At 42.9% G+C, this 23,690-nt stretch overlaps 1 protein-coding gene across 1 annotated transcript in view; it reads right to left on the bottom strand.

Moving 5' to 3' along the window:
* Positions 1 to 23,690, bottom strand: part of MYH15 (myosin heavy chain 15) — a 169,846-nt gene that overhangs the window by 4,277 nt on the left and 141,879 nt on the right. The window contains 9 exon segments of the mRNA XM_027118388.1: positions 7,042 to 7,146; positions 8,927 to 9,009; positions 9,012 to 9,093; positions 11,532 to 11,654; positions 15,384 to 15,410; positions 15,413 to 15,589; positions 15,822 to 15,960; positions 15,962 to 16,000; positions 21,889 to 22,000. Coding sequence (XP_026974189.1) covers positions 7,042 to 7,146; positions 8,927 to 9,009; positions 9,012 to 9,093; positions 11,532 to 11,654; positions 15,384 to 15,410; positions 15,413 to 15,589; positions 15,822 to 15,960; positions 15,962 to 16,000; positions 21,889 to 22,000 — 887 coding nt within the window.

The raw sequence follows: 23,690 nt of genomic DNA on the forward strand, positions 1-23,690 counted from the left end.
ATAATGATCAAGGGATCGATCCAAGAAGAAGATATAACAATTGTAAATATTTATGCACCCAACATAGGAGCACCTCAATACATAAGGCAAATACTAACAGCCATAAAAGGGGAAAGCGACAGTAACACATTCATAGTAGGGGACTTTAACACCCCACTTTCACCAATGGACAGATCATCCAAAATGAAAATAAATAAGGAAACACAAGCTTGAAATGATGCATTAAACAAGATGGACTTAATTGATATTTATAGGACACTCCATCCAAGAACAACAGAATATGCATTTTTCTCAAGTGCTCATGGAACATTCTCCAGGACAGATCATATTTTGGGCCACAAGTCAAGCCTTGGTAAATTTAAGAAAATTGAAATTGTATCAAGTATCTTTTCCGACCACAGCGCTAAGAGACTAGATATCAATTACAGGAAAAGATCTGTAAAAAATACAAACACATGGAGGCTAAACAATACACTACTTAATAACGAAGTGATCACTGAAGAAATCAAAGAGGAAATTAAAAAATACCTAGAAACAAATGACAATGGAGACACAACGACCCAAAACCTGTGGGATGCAGCAAAAGCAGTTCTAAGGGGGAAGTTTATAGCAATACAAGCCCACCTTAAGAAACAGGAAATATCTTGAATAAACAACCTAACCTTGCACCTAAAGCAATTAGAGAAAGAAGAACAAAAAAACCCCAAAGTTAGCAGAAGGAAAGAAATCATAAAGATCAGATCAGAAATAAATGAAAAAGAAATGAAGGAAACGATAGCAAAGATCAATAAAACTAACAGCTGGTTCTTTGAGAAGATAAACAAAATTGATAAACCATTAGCCAGACTCATCAAGAAAAAAAGGGAGAAGGCTCAAATCAATAGAATTAGAAATGAAAAAGGAGAAGTAACAACTGACACTGCAGAAATACAAAAGGTTATGAGATATTACTACAAGCAACTCTATGCCAATAAAATGGACAACCTGGAAGAAATGGATAAATTCTTAGAAATGCACAACATGCCATGACTAAATCAGGAAGAAAGAGAAAATATGAACAGACCAATCACAAGCACTGAAATTGAAACTGTGATTTAAAATCTTCCAACAAACAAAAGCCCAGGACCAGATGGCTTCACAGGCGAATTCTATCAAACATTTGGAGAAGAGCTAAGCCCTATCTTAGCTTAACTCTATCTTAACTCTTCCAAAATATAGCAGAGGGAGGAACACTCCCAAATTCATTCTACAAGGCCACCATCACCTTGATACCAAAGCCAGACAAGGATGTCACAAAGAAAGAAAACTACAGGCCAATATCACTGATGAACATACATGCAAAAATCCTCAACAAAATACTAACAAACACAATCCAACAGCACATTAAAAGGATCATACACCATGATCAAGTGGGGTTTATTCCAGGAATGCAAGGAATCTTTAATATACACAAATCAATCAATGTGATAAACCACATTAACAAATTGAAGGATAAAAACCATATGATCATCTCAATAGATGCTGAGAAAGCTTTTGACAAAATTCAACACCCATTTATGATAAAAACCCTGCAGAAAGTAGGCATAGAGGGAACTTACCTCAACATAATAAAGGCCATATATGACAAACCCACAGCCAACATCATCCTCAATGGTGAAAAACTGAAAGCATTTCCACTAAGATCAGGAACAAGACAGGGATGCCCATTCTTGCCGCTTTTATTCAACGTAGTACTGGAAGTCCCAGTCAGAGCAATTGGGCAAGAAAAAGAGATAAAAGGCATCCACATTGGAAAGGAAGAAGTAAAAGTCTCTCTATTTACAGATGACATGATATTTTATATAGAAAACCCTAAAGACTTCAATAAAACTGTTAGAACTAATAAAAGGATTCAGTAAATTTGCAGGATACAAAATCATTATACAAAAACCAGTTATGTTTCTGTACACTAATATGAACTATCACAAAGAGAAATTAAGAAAACAATACCATTTATAATTGCAACAAAAAGAATAAAATACTTAGGAATAAATTTAACCAAGAGGAGTGAAAGATTTGCACACTGAAAACTATAAGACATTAATGAAAGAAAGTGAAGAAGACACAAATAAGTGGAAAGATATTCTGTGCTCATGGATTGGAAGAATTAGTGTTAAAATATCCATACTACCCAAAGCAATCTACAAAGTCAATGCAATCACTACCATAATTACAATGGCACCTTTCACAGAAATAGAATGGAACCACAAAAGACCCCGAATAGCCAAAGCAACCTTGGGAAAGAAGGACAAAGCTGAAGGCATCATGCTCCCTGATTTCAATTTCAAACATATTACGAAGGTATAGTAATTGAAACAGTATGGTATTGGAATAAAAACAGACATGTAGATCAACTGAACAGAATAGAGAGCCCAGAAATATTCATATATAAATGGCCAATTTATGACAAATGAGTCAGGAATAGATAATGGAGAAAAGACAGCCACCTCTTCAATAAACGGTGTTGGGAAAATTGGACAGCCATATGCAAAAGTATGAAATTTGACTGTTATCTTACACCATACATAAAAATGAACTCAAAATGGATACAAATTTGAATCTAAGACCTGGAATCATAAGACTCAGACAACAGAAGACAACACAGAGTGTAAGCTCCATGACATTGGTCTTGACAAGGATTTTTTTTCTTATTTGATGCCAAAAGCAAAAGCAATAGAAGCAAAAATAAACAAGTGAGACTACATCAAACTTTAAAACTTCTATACAGCAAAGGAAACTATCAACAAAATGAAAAGGCAACCTGTGGAATGGGAGAAAATATTTTCACATCATTTATCTGAGAAGAGGTTAATATCTAAAAAAATAAAGAAAGTATACAACTGAATGTCAAAAAAATTAAAAACCTGATTAAAAATGGATAGATGATCTGAATAGACAATTTTCCAAAAAAAACATACAAATGGCCAACAGGTACATCAAAAGGTACTCAACATCACTAATCATCAGGGAAATGCAAATCAAGACCACAATGAGGTATCATCTCACACTAGTTAGAATGGCTATCACCAAAAAAATAAGAAATAACAAGTGTTGGTGAGAATGTGAAGAAAAGGAGTCCTTGTACACTCTTGGTAGGAATGCAAATTGGTGTAGCCACTATGAAAAGTAGTATGGAGTTTCCTCAAAAAAGTAAAAATAGAACTACCATATGATCCAGCAATTCCTCTTGTAGGTATTTATCTGCAGGAAATGAAATCACTATCTCAAAAAAGATATCTTCACCCCCATGTTCGTGGCAACAGTATTTACAGTAGCCAAAATATGGAAGCAATCTAAGTATCCATCAACAGCTGAACAGAAAAAGAAGATGTGGTGTGTGTGTGTACACACACACACACACACAGGAATATTACTTAGCCATAAAAAAGACGGAAATCCTGCCATTTGTGACAACATGCATGGATCTTGAGGGCATTATAATAGGTGAAATAAATCAGTCAGAGAAAGACAATATATTATCTCATCTATATGTGGAATCTAAAAAAACTGAACTCACATAAATATGAGAACGGATTAGAGGCTGCCAGAGGGGGGTGATTGGGGGTGGGGTAAATGGGTGATTGTGGTCAAAAGGTACAAACTTCTAGTTACAGGATGAATAAGTCCTGGGAATGTAATATAGAGCATGGTGACTATAGTTAACAATGCTGTATTGTATATTTGAAAGTTGCTAAGAGAATAGATCTTAAGAGCTCTCATCACAAGAAAAAACAATTTGCAACTATGTGGGGTGATGTGTGTTAACTAAACTTGTTGTAATAATCATATTGCAATGTAAACATATATCAAATCATTAAGTTGTACACCCCAAAGTGATACAATGTTATCTGTTATATATATATATATATGTAAAGGAAGGGAGGGAGGAAGGAGAGTTTGGTTTAACCAACTCTTTGTGTTGCCTAGAGCACTCCTCCCCCACTCCCACCTTAAAGTACAATCTGATAGTAGATAATTAATTACTAATTTTAAACTTCCTAAGGCAGGGGCCAATATATAAGAAATAACCTGACTGGGGAAATGAGATATCTACTTTAAAAATAAAATCCCTCTTTGTTTTAATCCGCCTAGCTCTCTACCTCTCAGGTTTAAGAAACTTGAAGACTCACAGAATTATGTGGTCATAGGGAATTCCAAACCCAATAGAGGTTTAACTGCTTAAAATCAATTTACTCAGGTGAGTAAATTTACTGTGTGGTAAAGGAGGCCACACAGAAGAAAACTGAAAAAGGCTAGGTGGCTGCTGCTATTAATGTTCCCCCCACGTGGGGAGGCAAAGCCTCTGTTAGGTTTAGGTTCATATCTCAGCTCCCTCCAAGGCATTAAGTAACTGTGGTTGCCATAGTTGTGCAGGGCTCAGATTTCCCTTCAAGAAAACAACCCGCCACTCAGCTGTGAGGCGTGCAGGTACCTGAAACCCTCCAACTGCAGTGCCTTTGGGATCTGCTGTAGCATTTATACTGAGATCACACACTCCCCAAGCAGCCCCCAGCCGATAATGGGGCACAGCCAAGTTACCAGGAGCCGGCATTTTTGCCCAGCATCGGACTTCTTACAGCAATCTATGTGCTGGAGACTTGCCCAGAGCTGCACTGCAACCGGAGGCTCCTTTTATCCCATCCTCCTTCCTTCACCCTTTCCTTTCACAGGTGTCAGACTCGCAAGGTGCTCTGAAATCTTCCTCTGCCTCAGCCTGCTTGCTCTCCCCTTTATCTTTCCCAGGTGTTACCTCCAATAAATCTCTTGTACTTTAACCCCATCCTGGCATCCAGTTCCTGGAGAACACACCCAAGACTAAATTTTGTTTTCTTATCCCTAGAAATGAAGATACTATATCCATATTTAGATTGGTAAGGATTAAATAACATCTACACACAGATCCCTGAATATAGGAAGCAGACAAAGGTAACATGGAGCAGGTGGATGGAAAGGTGGGAGGAGGGGAGGAAAACTGTCTTTACCTTCTATAACGAGTACAGGTTCCTAATCCTATGTCCTGCTTTACAGCATACCTTTTTAGACACTGGGGAGAGGAAAATAGGATGAATTTCCAGATGCTAGAGGGACATACTGGGGAAGATAAATGCTCAGTGGGGACTGGCCATAGAACTCTTGTGGATGGGGTGACACTTGATTCCCTTTTCCAATACAGTATGATCTTCCTGGAGGATTTTTCCTAGGAAAGGAAAACCATATTTATGTCCCTTTCAAAATGACATTTCACAATGGCATCTACAATGTACTGTCACTAAACACCCTGCCTCATAGTCCTGATGGTTATTTTGATGTTAAAGGAGAACAGATTGAGTTGACTCGACATCTACCTTGAACATTTCAAAACCAGGCATTGATATCAAAGAACGTGGAGAGCTCTCTAATGTCTCTTTAAACTGACAGGGTCTAGCCTGTTATCTTGCATTAAAAGGTACTCAATAGGTATTATCTGACTTGATGGCAGAAAATCACTGCATAATTGAATAGATATACTCTAAACATTGGGCAGACACTTGGAAGAAATCAAGAAGTACACCACCATACTAGTACAAGGGAAACACTAAGATTATTGCTACCAAGAAACAAAGATAAAAATACAATAGAATAAGATTGTATTCCTTGGGACAACAGAAACCAAAGAAAGTATAGCTTTGGTGCATTGTTGTATGATGAACCTGTTTACAGAAGAAAACTGTAAGAATAATCCATAGGAAAATAGAAAGAAAAAGCCAGACGTAATTAACAAGCAGCATTTTGCTTCCTCGTGTTTTATCCTTGCTCAAGAAAAGAGTAGAATAGCACACCTTTCACGATCCCCAGGTGTTTACTTCCTCAGCCACACATTCCATGGGCGCATTCCCCAGTGTCAGACTGACCCGCCTTAGAAAAGAACCACTTATTCAGCAAAGAAGAACTGTGCAAATAGCTCATTTCATGTCATCTTAATTAGCCCAAGATGATGCTTCTGAAGCGTTCTGCTTTCTTATCAACACTACCCTTCCGACTGCAAGGAAGGAAGACTTTGATGTCTTTGACACCAACTCAACCTCAGGGACCAGCATCAGGACCAGCAGATCTTGCGTGAGTGCTGTCCAAGTTGCTGTAAAGCGGGCACCTAGGATGGGTTTGCCTTTTCATTGGAACAAGCTGTACTGTGCAGCGGAGAGGGCTAGAAAGTGACCTTTGGCATCTGTGTTTAACAACTGAAACACGTGTACTTACTCTGTGCTGGGAAGGTGCTGGGCCCAGAGTGATGAGCACTGTGCCTCTGCTACCATGGAATCTCTGGTCTTCTCCATTTGAAGGAAAGGGAAGAAAGGCTAGAAAATGAAAACACAAGTGAAGGAGTACATTGCTAGTTTAGCAATACATTAGTTACTGGTAAGAAGTCTGCCCACCTCTTTTCAGTTATTTGCTTAGACCAAGGCTAGTCCACAGGGAAACAGTCAGAAAGCTGCAGGGACCTCTCAGCATTTGCTGTGTTTCCACCTGGCACCAGCACCAGATAGAGTCCTCGGTGGCCTGGAGTGTTCATGCGGCCAGAAAACAAGAGTGGAAATGTCCCCTGCTCCAATTAAGCTAGCGTCCCATGCAACCTGATGGCTGAGTCACACACACCCCCCTTCCCCGTCTCTGCCAGTCACTTCATTTACACATTGTTCTCACTCAGCCTCTCACAGGAAGACGTCTTTCTGAAAGTGCTTGCAGACATTATGTGTGAAAAAAACAAGGAGAGTATAAATAGCTTTTCCCTTCTAATTGCAACTTGCTGCTCACATTTTGCTTCCTGAGAGCTCTGAAACGGGACTACCCCAAACCAATAACAGCACAGGAGCCCTGGAAGGGCAGGTTGATGTCTCCCGCTGAAGGAGACCAAAGATGGAGAGCGAACTACAGGAGACCTAGGGGGTCGTTTCAGACTTGAGGGAGCACATCTGCCCAGGGTGGAGCACAGCCAGGGGAACAGGGAGTGGCTTTCCGGAGTACCTGGTGGGTCAGCTCTTTGATGCATCGCTCAAACCTGCGGGCTCCCCACTGGGCCTCCGCGATGCGTCGGACTTCGCTTTCCAGTTCACCATCCAGTTCACAGACCTGCAAGCAAACCACGGTCTCAGATGACAGACGGGCAGCCAGCAAGCCAGGCGGGCATTGCATTTGCCTGTCGGCACGATCATTTGAAATAGTGACACCATCAGGGAAGACGGGTGCACTCTCATTCTGGCCGTGGTGAAACAGGGCAAACTCTCTGGGAAAACTGCCTTGCCAAAAGTGAGCTGGCTGAACTATGTGAGCTCATAAAAGGGCTGTTTAGACTCAAGGATGTGAAAGGCTAATCCATGCAGAGGTGATAAACTTCCCCTCTTGGATTACAAAATTACACACACATGTGTATGATGAGTGTACGTAGTGTATAGAGAGAGAATAAGCTATATATAGCACTCTTTAAGAATTCAGCCAATGTACTGCCTCATCTTAAGCTACTTTCTCTGTGTTAAGCTCTGACTCTCTAAAGAAATCAGACTCTGAGTTTTTGTCACACATATGTCACCCACAGCCCCATAGCCCTGCTTTGTGGGAGGGCTGTAGTGCAGATGAACAGCTGGCCTGCAGCCTTACAGAGTTATACAACCAAGGTTAACATAATATTCATTCAACAAATATTTGTTGCCTACTATGCACCAGACACCAGGGCCAGGGATACAGCAGGGAACAAAACAGACAAAAATCTCTCCCCTCTATAAGCATCCATTCTAAGGAAGGGAAACACACAAACGAAACAAAATAAAATACAGACTATGTTAGATGGTGATAAGTGGTATGGAGAGAAATAAAGCAGCTCACGGGGTAGGGGGTTGAAGGGGGAGGGTGTGTTTCATATGATTTTGCAATCACACCAACTACACAAGTTACATTCAGAAGGTCTAGCTTTTATCTCTGTGTTCTCTTCCTATGAGTAATTGTTTTTATTAGTCCTTGTTTTATTCTGTCACCAATTCTTTTTGAAAATACAAGCAAATGTGTACATGTCTTCATATTTCCCCTCTTTCTTGCACAGAAGTTTGTATACCCTCAACATCGCCTGTACCTTTTATCATCATTATACCACTAGCCATGATCTCCAGGACATTACAGAGCTCTTCCTCGCTCCTTTCTAATCAGTGTGATTATATGGATGTACCATAAATGTGCATTGGTATTCCATTATACGGATATACCATAAATGTGCAAACACAGTACTTTATTTTTCAGGGGCCCTTCTGAACCATGAAATCCCAGTCAACTATTCTTTCCATCCTTATAGCGTTTGTCACATGACCTATACGGTGTCACTGAAATTGATTCGATAATTTTAAAAATCCTATTTTCAAGCTAGGTCTTGCTGTTTATTTTTGAGCTCCCTAAAGGCAGCTACTACATCATTCCTGCCAGGCCTTACTGTATTTTCACTAAGTCTTTTTTGATCCTTGATTTAGTTATTTCCCTCCCCTTTCTCTGGCTGTTAGGAAACGGGCATTCTCCACAGAGGAAATAACAGGAGCAAAGGCACAGAAGCAAGACTGCGAGGGTGTGTTTGGAAACAGTTGGTCTCCCTGGCTGTGGGGAGCCCTAGAGCTGGCACAGGTGAGCGGGAGGTACCGCATTGTTACTTAGCAGGATGGCGGATTGCACCCAGTCCAAGAAAAGTCCTATTTAGTGGCCCAAAGTCAAGAAGAATGAAAGAATATACTGAGCTCTGACACTGTCAAAGATCGGAGCATGTTACAAGCAAAAGTGAGGAGGGAGGCAGGGACTATCTGGTATGATATTACGGGACAATAAGCTTCGAATTGGGAGTTGTCAAGACCCCATGATTATGCAGGCGAACTCCTACCCTGGATTCGAGTTTCTGGCTTTGCTTTCTATTCCCTATCACGACAGTCTGCTCAGCGTCATCCAGCCTTTCCTGTAAGTCTCTGTCCGCTCCATGTTCTCTCTCATCCTCTCCAAGCGGGCATTGGTGTCTTGCTCCTTCATCAGTTCTTCTGACGTGTTTGCTACCTAGAAAAGAAGGAAAGGGACAGAGACAGTCCAGCAGCCAATCAAGCTTGACATTTCTTCCCACAGTCTTCTGTTCCTGATGTGACTAGGTGCCATGCCTTGCCTCTGTGTACTTAATCTCTTCCCACCACGCTCTCCCTGACCTCTGTGGCCCTCGAGTTTGTTAACCAGAAGGCAATCACGATAGCAGCAGCTACTGGAGATTAGGGTGAGGGGTGGTGGAAACAGACCAGAGATGAAGCACCATGTGAGTATTATTATACAACACCTGTATTGAAAGAAAGATGACCAACTGAAGGTACAGCTTTTAACTGAGTAAAGCACCAGGACGCGTCCTGTTAACATCATGCACCAGGAAACGTGTGGAGTGCCTATGAGAACCTTTTTCACGTCTCACTTCTATAATTCTGTGATTCGCAACTGCAAACAAATTTAGGCTCCAGGAATTTGGTAGCAGCTGAGGCTCTCAGTGCCAACAATCTGGCACAAGGAGGGTTAATTCTTGTGAAGCCCACTCTTGGCTATGTACACTAAGGGCTTGGCGTCTTGCTGCAATTGTTAAGAACTGTTTCATGACTCTCTCAGTGCCTTTAATGTAAGAACACTGCCCTCCCAGACAAAGTTTCTCTGTCTATCAGGTTACCAACCATCTGTATAATTTAAGTGTGAGACGTCTGTGTAGATGGTGGGGGCAAAGAATGAACGACGGAGGTAACTGGGTTCTGCTATGTGGGGTTGGAACTCACAGCTGAACTATTGGAGGATTAAAGCGAGGAAAGAGGTAGTGAGTTCATTTCTCAACACTGCCAAGGAAATCTTATAAAGATGAGGTTATGCAGATAGAGTCTTCCTAACGTGTGACTGCATAGACCTACCAAGCAGGAGTAAAAGCTCTTTTTATTCCTTTCTATCCATGTGGATTTTCGTGAATGTTAAGCATATTATTTTTTCCTTGACCAAACGCTTTTAAGCTTTCACACACCTCTTTTCCATCAGAAAGCATCTGCTTTGATACAAAATGGCTGAGTGCTAGGCACGCTTCCCCATTCGTCTGGATTCTACAGTGATCTGGTAGCTAGGATTTGGTGCAAAAGTTTTGTTTAGCTCCCCAAATGCTAAATAACTCAGTAAGCTTTTCCCTCCTCTTGAATTTTAAAACGACTAATGTAAAATCGAATTGAATATCTTGTCTCCTCGATTCCCATATACTTTTTAGCGAGAGCATCAGTTTTCACTCACAGGGCAAGGTCAGGGCTGCTGCATGTGTTTGTGTGTCTGATGGACTACACAGACCACCTGATGGGGATGGAGTGGGTGGAGGCTGAAATCAAGCCCAAGCTCTGCTCAGCAAGCACTGGCACTTGCAAGGCTGGGTTCTTCACACACAGACTTCTCCTCACCTCCCTCCTCCATGACATTTTTTTTTTTTTTCTGAGTATTGCCTTCTGCTTGCCATGCCTTTTGAGAGAAGTCTGCATCTACCCACGGTGGGGGTCCAGCAGGTGTCTTTTTCCAGTTCCCACAAAGGTACAGTCAAGGCAGCCAACCCTGAGCTTAGTCTCATTCAGGAAAAGCACCACTATCAACAATTTTAAATTTGCAGATAACGAAGGTACACCAATCCTGAAGCCCTTCTTCACCAACCTGACTCTGTTACTGAAGCAATAGTATGGGCTGTAAAAAATAAGTCAAATAGGGACTTCCCGGGTGGCGCAGTGGTTAAGAATCCACCTGCCAATGCAGGGGACATGGGTTCAAGCCCTGATCCGGGAAGATCCCACATGCCGTGGAGCAACTAAGCCCATGTGCCACAACAACTGAGCCTGCGCTCTGCAGCCCACGAGCCACAACTACTGAAGCTCGCATGCCTAGAACCCGTGCTCTGCAACAAGAGAAGCCACTGCGATGAGAAGCCCGCGCACCGCAATGAAGAGCAGCCCCCGCTCGCTGCAACTAGAGAAAGCCTGTGCACAGCAATGAAGACTCAACACAGCCAAAAATAAATAAGTAAATAAATAAATAAAAATTTTAAAAAAATAAGTGCAATAAGCATTCTTTGCAGATCATCATAAAGCTATTACAGACCCCAGGAAAAATAGCTATGGGTAAGGAAACACAAGAGGAATTGTTTCTAGACACTAGATATATTGATTTGCAAGTGGAAAGTGGATTAACTTTTTAAAAAATCTCTTGCTTTCATAAGATTTTGCCTATGGCAATTCAGCTGCTCCTTTTCACTGTGTGGACAGGGTGGAAGGGAGGAGCCAGTTGGCCTAATTTTTCAAAATGGGGACAGAGGCAGAGGGGTCAGCTAACCTCCCGCTAGCTATATGGAGAATCAATGGAATCCTTTTTGTCTGCAGCTTTGCCCTTGCCCCTTGGCTACCGCTCCCATCAGCTCTGAAAGACAGGAGTAAGCAGACAGTCAATGGACCCACCTCTGTAGGTGGCTTCTTGGCTTTGTCTTCTGCACTTTGACACCCTCGCATCACCTCTTCAGCTTCCTTCTGCATCCTGGCAACATCAACCTCCAGTTTCTTCTGGCTGAGGAGACTCGTGTTCTAAGGAAAAGCAACATCCTCATTAGGCAAGTTGAGATCATTGGTGCAAAGGCAAGCTGGTCTGTTCAGAACATGCAATGGGAGGGGCTCTGACCAGGAGGGTGTTTTCCTCTCCTCAGCCACACTCATGAAGCCATACTTCCAGGCCCAGGAGACCACGTTAGACTTGGATGCAAGGGATTTCATCCATCAGAGGTTTAGTACCAGAGAGATGACAGCCTGAGTCAGAAAGGAGAAATGGACCCAGACAACCTACAAGCCCCAAACATGTGTTTGGTTTTCAGCTGGCTGAGGAATACGTTTTTCTGCCTTTTGCTCTTTGATGGGGAAGGAGCAAGTGTCCCAGAGCAGAAGTCAGGGTCAAAAGCAGACATGTGGAAAGCAGGGGTTTAGGGAATAAAACTCAGTGTCCTGCATGCTGCTCCAGGGGAAGAACATCTTCCTCACTATCTACCTCTGCTTCTATTAATTTTGCAGTGAGGGGGTGGGCAAAGCAATTTAGATGAGCCTCATCCCCCAGGCCTGAGAAACCTCCATTACACTGGAGGATTATTTGTGTTCTTTGGCTGACGCTGCCCTAATCCTTTCCTTCCTGGGTTGTGACATTAGAGGCTGAAACTCCTTTTTGGTCTGTGTTTGTAGCACAGTTTTTCTGAGGGTGTGAAATCTTAGCATAGAGAATGTATTTAAAAGGCATAGCCTTCCTATTTTTAATTTCTCTTCTGTTCATTCACTTTTCCTCTAGCTAGTACCTCTCTCAGTGGCAAGATTAAGCCTTTGGAAATAGGAAGAGAGATACTCCAGCCTCACAGGTTCTACCCTATCTCCTTGATGGCGTGAAGCATCTTCATCTTCAAGGTTGCTTCTTCTGTCCTTATGGAGAGCCAGGCTCTGTGTGCCTCAGGCCTCCCACTGCCATGGGTGTGGCCTGGAGGGATGAGGGTATTTCCTGGAGTATGCTGGGATGCTCACTGCACATAACTCCATAGGAACTCTTTCTTTGTAAAGAAAGGTACAGTATAAATGGTGATTCATTTATACATAGAATCATTTAAAACCTGCTAGGGAGTTGATGGTTAAAATCTTTTCAAGCTGAATGATTGGTTCGGTTTGGGAAGCAGCGGGTGAGGGAGTACTGTGCAGAAGAGCAATCTAGATTGTCACAGCTCAGGTTTGAAAAAGGACACATGTAATTAGACAAGGATAAGTTTGGCCTCATATGTTCGTTCCAGGCTAGAAATCTGGGGATGCAGAAGGTTCTAGAAAATACTCATTGTATGTCAATCAGAAGATTGACGGTGTTCCAGTAATTGCAAGGGGGCCACCAATGGCTAAGGTGGGGGAGAAGTCCTTTGTGAGCAACACGTCACCTAGGCCAGAGCTGCTCAAAGGGTAGTTTCTGCACTGGCAGCATCACCTGAAAACTCGTTTGATTCCTCCTACTGCAGAGATTCTGATTCAGTGGGTCTGGGATGAGGCCTGAGACTGTGCATTTTTGTGTTAGTTTCTCTTGTACGCGTAAAGTTTCAGAAACTCTGCTCTGGAGATCAGGGCTATTACCTAATTTTCTTTCTTCTTTTTCACATCTATCTCCTTCTCTCTATGTCTGCTTTTGCTCTGGTTGATGTCCTTATCTCTCTCTAGGCTAGTGGTTTTTCATCATACTGGGACCCACTGGTATATCATCAGTTATAACATGAATGGCAAATAATTTGTTACCAACAGATATTAAGTACTACAGACAGTGAATGATTTACTTTTTAAAACTTCAATATTCTACTTTATAAGATTCCCACTCATTGTATTTAGTTAAGTTTTCTTGAGAGATAAAGAAAATATTGAAGTAAGTTAGCCTGTTGGGAATTATGCATAACGTATAGCCTATTTGTTTTATACCACATGGTATCCTAATAGGATCGTGTCATGCACATGGGCACAAACTGTAGGCACAAACTAAATGCACTGCCTTCCAGCAGGTACATCTTTGGTTTATATCAATACTTCCTTTTATCCAGTGTTTCTCAGTGGGGTCACAGTTGGCATTCTGGGAGGAGCAATTCTTTGGGATGTTGAGTTATCCTGTATCTTGCGGGAGCATTAGTATCTTTGGACCTTGCCCACTAAATGTCAGTGGTACTTCCCAGTCTCTATGGCAACCAAAATGATCCCACAGATGTTTCTAAATATCCCAGAGAATGGCACATCTGCCCCTAGTTGCATTAATCCATCCTTCACAACAATCACCAGAGTAAACTTCCTAAAATGCAAATCTAATAACTTGCCTCCCAGTTACTCACAATTCTTCAGCAGACCCCCATTAGCCGCATGATAGAATTCAAACTCCATCAGTCTCAAAATCAAGATCCCTGGTGACCTGGCTCTACCTGCCTCTCCCTTAGCATCAATTCTGCTGATCTCTCCTACCCCCTACCGTATGCTATAGTAAGTATATCAATTTTCCTTAACATCCTAAATTTCCTCTTTTCCCCATGCCTCTGACCATGACTTTTCTCTCTACTTGGCTGACTTCTTCCATGTCCTTCATGACTCAGATTAAGCATACTGTGCATCTACCTAAGTCTAGGATCATCAGGGAAGGCTTTCTGTAGGGTTGTGCTTGCTTTATCACTACAATCCCAGCAGTGCACTGCAGTGTGTTAACTTAGATCTCCACCTTTTTAGGACGATGGAGATATTTTGCATCTGTCTATACCATGCATACCTGTTCAGCTTACGGTGGGTGCCCTAAAAATGTTTATCGAGCTTTTGTCCTAGCCACTATGGCTTCTCCTGATTCCATGAGAATGGCAACGATTTAAGAATTCTTGCTTTGTGTCACTTACATAACCTTCCATGAGAAGCCAGTCCTGACAGTTCATCATATCTGTCAGCAGCCACTCAGAATTGTTTGAAATCTCCTGGCTCTGAAGCAGGAGCATTTATTTCGAATCCTGGGATGCTCGGGGAATACATGGCTTAGCAGGAAAAGGAGAAGCAGGCAAATGATTCTGGAACCCTAGCGAATGTTCCTCTCTCTCTCCCCAGCACCCTAGCTGTGAGTACCCTGACAGTTCATTCTTCTGGCAGGGCTTAGTGTTTTGGTTCAAATTGTGTCCCTCCCCCAAAAAACATATGTTGAAGTCCTAACCCCCAATCCTCAGAATGTGAACTTACTTGGAAATAGGGTCTTTAGAGAGGTAGTCAAGTTAAAATGAGGTCATTAGAGTGGGTCCAAATCTAATATGACTGATGTTCTCATAAAAATTTGGAAATTTGGACAATGACAGATACAGAAGGAAGATGATGTTAAGATGCAGAGAAAATGCCATGTGAAGGAGGTGAATTGGAGTGACGTATCTATAAGCTATGGAACACCAATGATTGCCAACAAACCACCAGAAGCTGGGAAAATGCAAGGAAGGACTCCCTGCAAGATTCAGAGGGTGCAGGACCCTGCCAATGCCGTGATTTCAGACTTCTAGCCTTTAGAACTGTGAGAGATTACATTTCTGTAATCAGTTTGGGAACTTGGCTGCTGCAGCCCTAGGGAACCAATGCATCTGGGATGAATGAAGGGCGAGACCGCCACTCTGCTGCCAAAGGCTCTCCCTGCCTCACCGGCCACCTGCAAGGCTCCACGTGGCAACCGTGTACCGTCCTAGGCCAACCAGTGTGGATCCATTGCCTCCCACCAGCTGACATGGCTAATGGTGAGTTTACAGGCCCCACCTGGGTGTGGAAAAGATTGATTTTTTTCCTGTGGCTTTCAGGAGCTCTTCCTCTGCCAGCCTGCGCCCGCATTCTGTCTGCTCATGCGAGGCCCTCAGCTCCTTGAGTTCAGCCTGGAGAAGAGCGTTACGCAGCTCGGCCACCGCCAACTGCTGCTTCAGCTCACTGTTCAGGCGTGTGCTGTCCTCCAGCTGCGCCCGAAGGTCCTGCGAGAGAAAACACGCGCGGGGGACGTGGATCCCTGGCAGTTCAGCGGGACCTGCGCTTACGCATGCGTGCTCTGAACAAGCCCCAGCGATTCAACGTAAGCATCTTCCTGCTCTCCCGAAGGATTAGATTTGCTGTCCTCACATTTATTGCTCAACACAACCTGCTGCTTGGTTTGCTCCCATAAGCAGAGACATCCCTGCCTCACCTCTGCATTACAATTGAAAATACCTTGATCTGGAGCTGAAGCTGGCCCAGGGATTTGGTTGCCTCTGACACCTGGCGGTTGACACGGCTGAGCTGGAGTTCCATCTCAGTGAGGTCCCCTTCCATGCTCCTCTTCAGCCCAGTGCCCTCAATTCTGCTCCGAACTCGACTGCAGGGAGTCAATAGCACACTGCTGCTTCCTCCTAATTTTAGAATAACATTCAGGGGAAAAATCATACACCCAAATTAAGAAAGGTTACCTGCTTTGTACACACAACTGTTTAGGAATCAGAAAAAATTAAAATTCAAGAAAAATTCTGTGTAATTAACAAAATGAGTCTAAAGGGTCTTCATTTGGAAACCATGGAGATGGAAGGGTTAGGTCAGTGAGCATTTGTCCATCATAACAGACTCATGTCCATCATTCCCAGACCAACTTCCCAGAAAAATCAAGAAAAGCACCAGAATCTTTTTGAGGTTCCTGTGGGGCAGTCTTCGCCTTATCTAAGACCCCCTCCAGGACGGTCTAGATTCCCTAGAGTGGCTAAGGGTGAAGGAAGGATGCACTTTCAGACCAGCATAATATTTAAATACTTTCAACGGTGAAACATGTCTGAACATGGCAAGAAAGAGCCACCCAGGTTGGAATAAGTCCTGATCGCCAGCAATCCTGCTCTAACAGCCTGGGACACCAAATTCCCCTAGAATAGCATGGTTATCTTTCTCCAGGCGTTTGGGAGTACAACCAAGGATAGGCTGAGAAAACCAACTGCTGTGTGATATTGAATTACTTCAATATGCCTTTATAACAATGAAAGGTCCATGCTGAAATCATTTTTGCAAAGTTACAGAAGCTTACACAATAGATGTGTGTTCAGAGAGACAATGAAAAACTGTGGGGAACCCATGGCAATCATTTCCTAGGACTCTTGCAGTAAGTCTGGGACCATGTGACTGAATGCTGACCAATGGACTACGGGCAGAAGTGTTTCCAAGGCTCACACATACAGCCTTTTACTTGTGTGATCCTGTGCTCTCTCTTCCCCATCTATAGCAAACTTGGTGGCCACACATGGATGATCTGGCATCAGAAGATGGAAGGAACCTGGGTTCTTGAGAGACTTGGGATAGTGACCCACTCTCCATCCTACCCCACATTGGACTCTAACACAAAGCAAAAATAAACTTTGATGGTTTTAAGCCATCAAGATTTTGTGGTTGTGAGTCAGGACAGTGTAACTCTTATAACACAGGCCCTGTTAAGCTCACCCTATGAAACAGGGCCTAGAACTGGGCAGATAAGACAAGACATACTCATAGAGCCCATCAGCACACAAATAGCAGACACATATTCATCTTGATTCAGAATTAGGTTCCACACTGAGCTGTCTTTGAGCCTGTATTCCGATCTCTGAGGCCAGCAGCGAGTCACACAGCCTACAGAGGAGTAAGAGTGTGGTCAGGGTTTCCCGTTGGGTGACAGGTGGAGGGGCCACTTTTTGTGATCACCCTCACCCCATGGATGGGGCGGAGGTTTCAGAAGTAGTTATGCAAATGTACAGGAAAGAACTCTTTCTGGTTCCAGAGTCAGCACCTCTCCTTTGCCAGCGCCATGTCCTGGCTCCCACATGCTGCGGCCAGCCTCTCCTGCCTATCCTTAGGTCCTGGGCTTTTGTTCTGCTCCCAGATCAGAATCCTACAGGAATGCCAGCATGTAATGTTACTAGGGACTGTTATGGCTGAATTTTGTCCCTCCTCTCTTCCCCCCAGCCAAATTCATATGTTGAAGCCCCTAACCCCCAGTACCTCAGAATGCAAGTAAATTTGGAGACAGGGCCTTTAAAGAGGTGATTAAGTTAAACGAGGCCCTTAGGGTAGGCCCTAATCCAATCTGACTGATGTCCTTATAAGAAGAGGAAATATGGACACACAAAGAGACACAGGGATGGGTGTGCACAGAGTAAAGAAAATGTGAGGACCCAGCAAGTTGGCCACCTGTGAGCCCAGGAGAGAGGTCTTAGGTCCAGACTCGCCAGCAACTTGATCGTGGACCTCCAGCCTTCAGAATTGTGGGAAACGAAATTTCTGTTGTTTAAGCCACGCAGTCTATTTTGTTATGGCAGCCCTAGCCCGTAATACTACAGTGACACACACTCAGCATCACTGAAAGCTTTAAGACACTGTTCTGTCTTACATGAGGAAACTCATTTTTGCCACAGTTGACTCTCCTTTTGCAGGAACACTAAGGCGTCTCTAAGCTGGTGTCAAAATCCTCTGCACAGAGATATATTCTACTTAGGCAGACAAAATGAATGTTTCAAATTGTACTTTTTCCACCGTTGTTTATGAAACTTCATGAGTGCCTACAGACAAGTAGAAAGTGCTACGGTTTAAGAGGCTTCTGTATAACACAGGCCTAGAGAATGGCCACTAAACAATCAGTGCATTCCATGCAGAGTCAAGAAATCTTTAAAATGAAAGCTCCTTGAGTACGTTTCTTAAGAAAAATGAAGCAGTCAGGACCAGGGCAATATGGTAAGAAGTTCCTTTTCTTTCTTTCCTCTTTTTTTTCTGAACTGTGAAACACAATTTGAGGAAAGAAACCAAATGCAAACAAGAACAAAACCGTTCTTTTTTAAAACTTGAAAAAGTTAAGGATTTAAATTGACAGTCAATTCAATCAGTAATATTTTTCTCTTGCCATGTTGCTCGTCTATATCAGGGAAATGAAAGATTTTCCTTAATTCTAATACATGCGATTCAGCTTTAAAGTGATTAACAAGTTATTTTGCTAACTAAATGCCATGTCTGAGTTTGAGCTGCTACTTCTTGAAGTCGCACTAAAATATTTTACTTAGAAATGAGAAGAGATTTAAACATATTCTTCTGGCAGAGACTCAAACAATAAAAGAAATTAAGTTGGATAGTACATGTAAATTGAGACCATGTGGCAAAGTTCGCTATTACTGAACTCAGAGGAGAGAACAATATGGAAGGAAAAGATGACGGAATGTTACCAGGTACCTGAGGCCATAGGCTGGGGGTGGGCAAACTATGGGCTATGGGCCCAGCCATGACCATTTACTTTCTTATGGTCTATGGCTGCTTTCAAGCTACAATTGCAGAGTTGAGTAGCTACAACAGAGACTCTATGTCCTGCAAAGCCAAAAATATCTACCATGTGACCCCATACATCTAACCCTTCCACAGATGATCAAACCAAAGCAAACAAGCACACTTCGATAGAGTAAGGCATTTCGATACCTCATTCCCAAAAGCTCCTTCCACAGCACCTCGCTGGGTGTGTCCAGGGAGAGCAGAATGCAGGCCAGGGGCACCCTCGTTCTGGGTCACTGAGAAGACTGCCACACATTTCAGCATTTCCTTGAATACCCTGAGTTGGGAGGGGGATGTATATAGTCAGTGGCCCGAGAAGATTCAGGATGCAACTGACCAACTTGTTCTCGACCCAGTCTGGGGCCTTGTAGCAGGGCCTGACTTAGACTGCAGTCATGGCCGCCAGCCGGCCTTCAAGGAGCCATGATGTCACTCTTCCTTTCCTGTGTGGATGAGGGCAAGTATCAAAGCTAGCCATCAAAGCTCCTCCCCTCCTCCAGCAGTGACTGCACTGTCACCTGCCTACCTCTAGCTCTGCTAATTATAACATTTGTAGGGAAACAAAAAAGCCCTAACACTCCATAAAAGTTTGGGAAGCCCCGTCTAGAAGAGCAGGCACAGCGTCTTGCCAACATGAAGCGCTCAGATATCTGTTGAGCAAGTGAAACATACAACTCGTGTACCAGCTGCTCATTCTTTCACCACCAACAGGCTTCCAGCCCGGCTCATACAGGATCAGTCCTCACCGAATGGAAGAGCAGCGGGCTGGGTGGCAGAGAATGAGTGAATGAGTTACCCAGTTTGCAGCTCTACCAAGGTTTTGCCTTTGCCTCTGAGTCTCTCTCCTGTCCTCCTGGTCCCTTCAGCTTCTCGGGTCCTGCTTCACAGGCCTCCTTCGGTTTCTATGGAGCTTCCCAAGGATTATGTGAAAGAGGACCTTGAACCTCATCTTTCCCTCAGGCAATATTTCCCTTGAGTTCTGGATTTTACATGGTTTACCCTTGATTGCTCAAAATCGTCTGCTTTGCTAGTATTTCCCCCTGGCATTCTCTTCAGTTTCCTTAAGATCCCATCCTCTCCTAGCCCTGAAGTCAGATTAAACCCTTGGATTTGACCGAGGCATTGTGATCCAATCTCCACTGGCACAGGGCACTCACACCGAAAGGGTCTGCATGGTATTTGTGATATTTTGTTAAGATATGCTCATCTTTCCTTTCTGGATGTACCTGTGACAGTTATTATGAATCATTAACTAAAACTCATGAATAGCTTATTCCTCCCTTCAGCCCGCCCTTCTTTTTTCAGCCCCTTCGCAGCTCCTGCCTCGTCTTCAGTTCTTTCTTCTCCCAGCCCTAGCTGTTTGGATCTCCAGCTTCCTTTGCACTGAAATTATTATAATTGGGGAACAGCTCTACAACATTCAGATGTATCTGACAAGATGCAGACTCTCAGGGTTCAGTTGTACTTAGCTGGGTTTATTAATAGGCACAGGTTTGACGTTACCTGAAACGAGGGGGGTTTTTTTGTTGTTTTTTTTTAACGGCGCAAGGAGACATTCGTTTTTGTTCCTCATGGAAGGAAGTAGGGCAAATATCAAGGCCCAATGTTTTTGCCCTCCATCAAAAACAAAAAATTCTTTTACACAAGGACTCAGAGCCTCTTAAGTAGACCAGAATTCACCCCTACAGTCAGTCCTACAGAGGAAAGTGCCAGTGAGTGAGAGCAAAGATAACTCAAAGCACACAGAGGACCAAATTTGGCTTGACATCCTCATTAAAAAAATGACCCCCACGGGAGTTTTGTCTGAAGATGGGCTATGGGTAAGAGGCCAGTTCAACTGAACATGGTAACTTTTTCTTTTAATTGTTTAACAAACACGTTAAAAGCAAGTTGCCAGTCGAACCTCAGACTCAAAAATGCTTTTCCATGCTGACATACGGCATTGACTTAAGGGAACAGATCAGATGCATAATACAATCATAGTTAATTCCATGTGTTTATAATTGTGCCTTTGATCTAGAGTGTGAAGTGCTTTGCCAACATCAGCTTACTGATCTTCCTCACCACCTTCTGTGACACAGAGGGGGCTGCTTTCATCCCCTCACTTCACTGAGAAGCTAAGAAGCAAAATTTCTAAAATCATCAGCTTGTTATGATGAAGCTAAGAAGAGATCCTGCAACCCAGGACTCCTGTTTAATTCAGTTTCCTGACTATTAAGACTCAGCTGCTTCAACAGGGATTCATAAGCAGCTTAGCTCTTGGCTCCGGCCCCTCTCCAAACAAACGGCTACAGGTACAGGCAGGGGGGATGTGGAAACTTCACTCTGATCTGACATTAATTTTAATGCCCAGCATCACATCTTTTAGTTCTTTTCCTCCACTATTTAGCATTACCAGTCAGTGTCTTGAACGCTCAAGAAAGCAGCTTGTTGTAGGGAAACCCAGACAGTATACACGGTCCTTGTCCACATACTTATTCTTTTTTGGTGTGTTATCTTGAGTCTTGTATGCAAGTAGAAGCTGCTCAAAAAGAATTTTATAAGGGCTTCCCTGGTGGCACAGTGGTTGAGAGTCCACCTGCCAATGCAGGGGACAGGGGTTCGTGCCCCGGTCTGGGAGGATCCCACATGCCGCGGAGCGGCTGGGCCCGTGAGCCATGGCCACTGAGCCTGTGCATCCGGAGCCTGTGCTCCGCGACGGGAGAGGCCACAGCAGTGAGAGGCCTGCGTACCGCAAAAAAAAAAAAAAAGAATTTTATAAGAAAATCATAAAAAACTGATAGTAATCGTGTAGAGGTATTCCTTTATATTAACAGTGCTGAGCTTACTAGAAAGATTCTAGTGTTGGGTTAGACTGGCTGTTTCTTTGGTAATAGTCCAACAAGGGTCATAAAAGCAGCCAAACACAGTGGGTTCTGTTCAGTTAAGGATTCTAAAATATGCAATTGTTGCTCATCAAAATAATTGTAAATACCTACATTTTTCTATCTCTTCATCTGTCTCTGAAAGCTTTCTTTCAATTTCCGCTTTAGTTTCTGAGAGTTCAAGCTGCAGATGAAGAATCTTGCTTTCGTTGCGTTCCAGAGCTTCCTGAAATATATAAATAAAAAGCACTTAATTCAGCCCACTTTTGGACAAAACTGTTTTTTCTCTAAACGTATATCATTAACGGAGCTCTCTTTAGAATTGCTAGGAATAATCTAAGGTCAAATCACATCCCTGAAGATTGGAACAGGATGAGAGACAAGTGATTACTTTTGTTTGTCACATCACCTATAGATCTGATGTTCTGAGGGCCTTCAGCTGTAGTTCAAGAACTGGAATCTAAAGCATTTTTAAAATAGACATTTTCAATCTTGTCTGTGACTATATTTCAATTTTTTAATTTATTACCCTTGACTTTTTCGAATGTTTCCATCGTTGGGATGAATCAATAAAAGCATCAAAACTAAAACAAGGAAGGTGATAACTCCTACCTGGAAACTTTTATTTATTTCTGGACATCACAGGGGGATAGAAAATAAGTTGAAAGCATTCAGAGAGCAAGAAATAGGACAGCACTCAAATAAAGGAATTTATGATGTACCTGACACATAATGCTTGGTGTGAGCCATTATCACCATAATTACTACTATTATTTCAAATGGATTGCTTTGACAGGCAGGGAGAGTTCCTGCCCCCTTGAGTATTTAAATATAGGCAAGGCACATACTGCCAGGGATGTTATAAAGGTGTTTCAAGTTTGAAAGCGTAGGTTTGATTAAATCTTTAAAGGCTGTTCCAAAGATAAAATTCTATAGAAGAAACAAACAGAACACTGGGGGTGGATGTTTATAAAGGGCACAAGGGGTGACCACCATCTATTGGTCAGTTAACCATTGGCAGACAGTCCTGAGGGCAGACGCAATTTTTCTAACCCCTTCTGAGGAGTGCTTAGCACATACCATCAAAAGTAAAAGGTAAAACTGAATAGCAATTTCAAAATAAAAATAAGAAAGATGTTGGGACTTTAATATGGCTTACAGCCTTGCTGCTGTTCTCTCAATACTAACTTCAATATAATAGAAAATAAATAAAAAACAAATGCTGGTATAGCAATTTCCTCCGAGGGAATGATGCCCTTCCTTCAGGGGGAAACTGTCACCTCTAACCCTTTTGAATGCACTGAGAAAGTGAAGCTTTGAAGGTGACCTGGGATAATTTGAGTTTTGTGACTTCAAAAATAATCTGATAACGTTTTTCATAAAGGCTCACTCAGGAAAAGAAATAAACCAGTTTTACAAATACATGTCCAAGCTGATGAAGTATTTATGGATGCAGCTGAAGACAAAACTTGAGAAAATGCGAATAGAATATAATGCCATCTAGTGCTACTGAATGGTATGAGCGCTGTGGCCTTAGTCATCTCACCTTCAACGGGCAGCTCAATTTAACGTACAAAGATGTTAGTCTATACGTTATATAGGACTAAAGTTGCCCCGCCCAATCACAGCTCTCATTGGCTTCTCATGTTGCTTGAAAGTTCCACCATAAAAGTTACTTCTTTGGGTTAAGGTGGTGGCTTTAGAAAGTCCCTAGCCAGGGTGGCCAGAGAACCGACCGGGAACAAAAGGAACAAGTGAATGAGACAAAGTTCACCCACTTTACGAGGACCGGCCTTGTTAGGGGACACCACACTGCCAACTGAAAGGATTCTACATAAAATGTAGAGGCCTTGGGGCTTCCCTGGTGGCGCAGTGGTTGAGAGTCCGCCTGCCGATGCAGGGGACACGGGTT

Source organism: Aethalodelphis obliquidens, unplaced genomic scaffold (assembly GCF_003676395.1).
Source record: "Aethalodelphis obliquidens isolate GAN/ISIS:26980383/991018 unplaced genomic scaffold, ASM367639v1 scaffold1, whole genome shotgun sequence".
Taxonomy (NCBI): domain Eukaryota; kingdom Metazoa; phylum Chordata; class Mammalia; order Artiodactyla; family Delphinidae; genus Aethalodelphis; species Aethalodelphis obliquidens.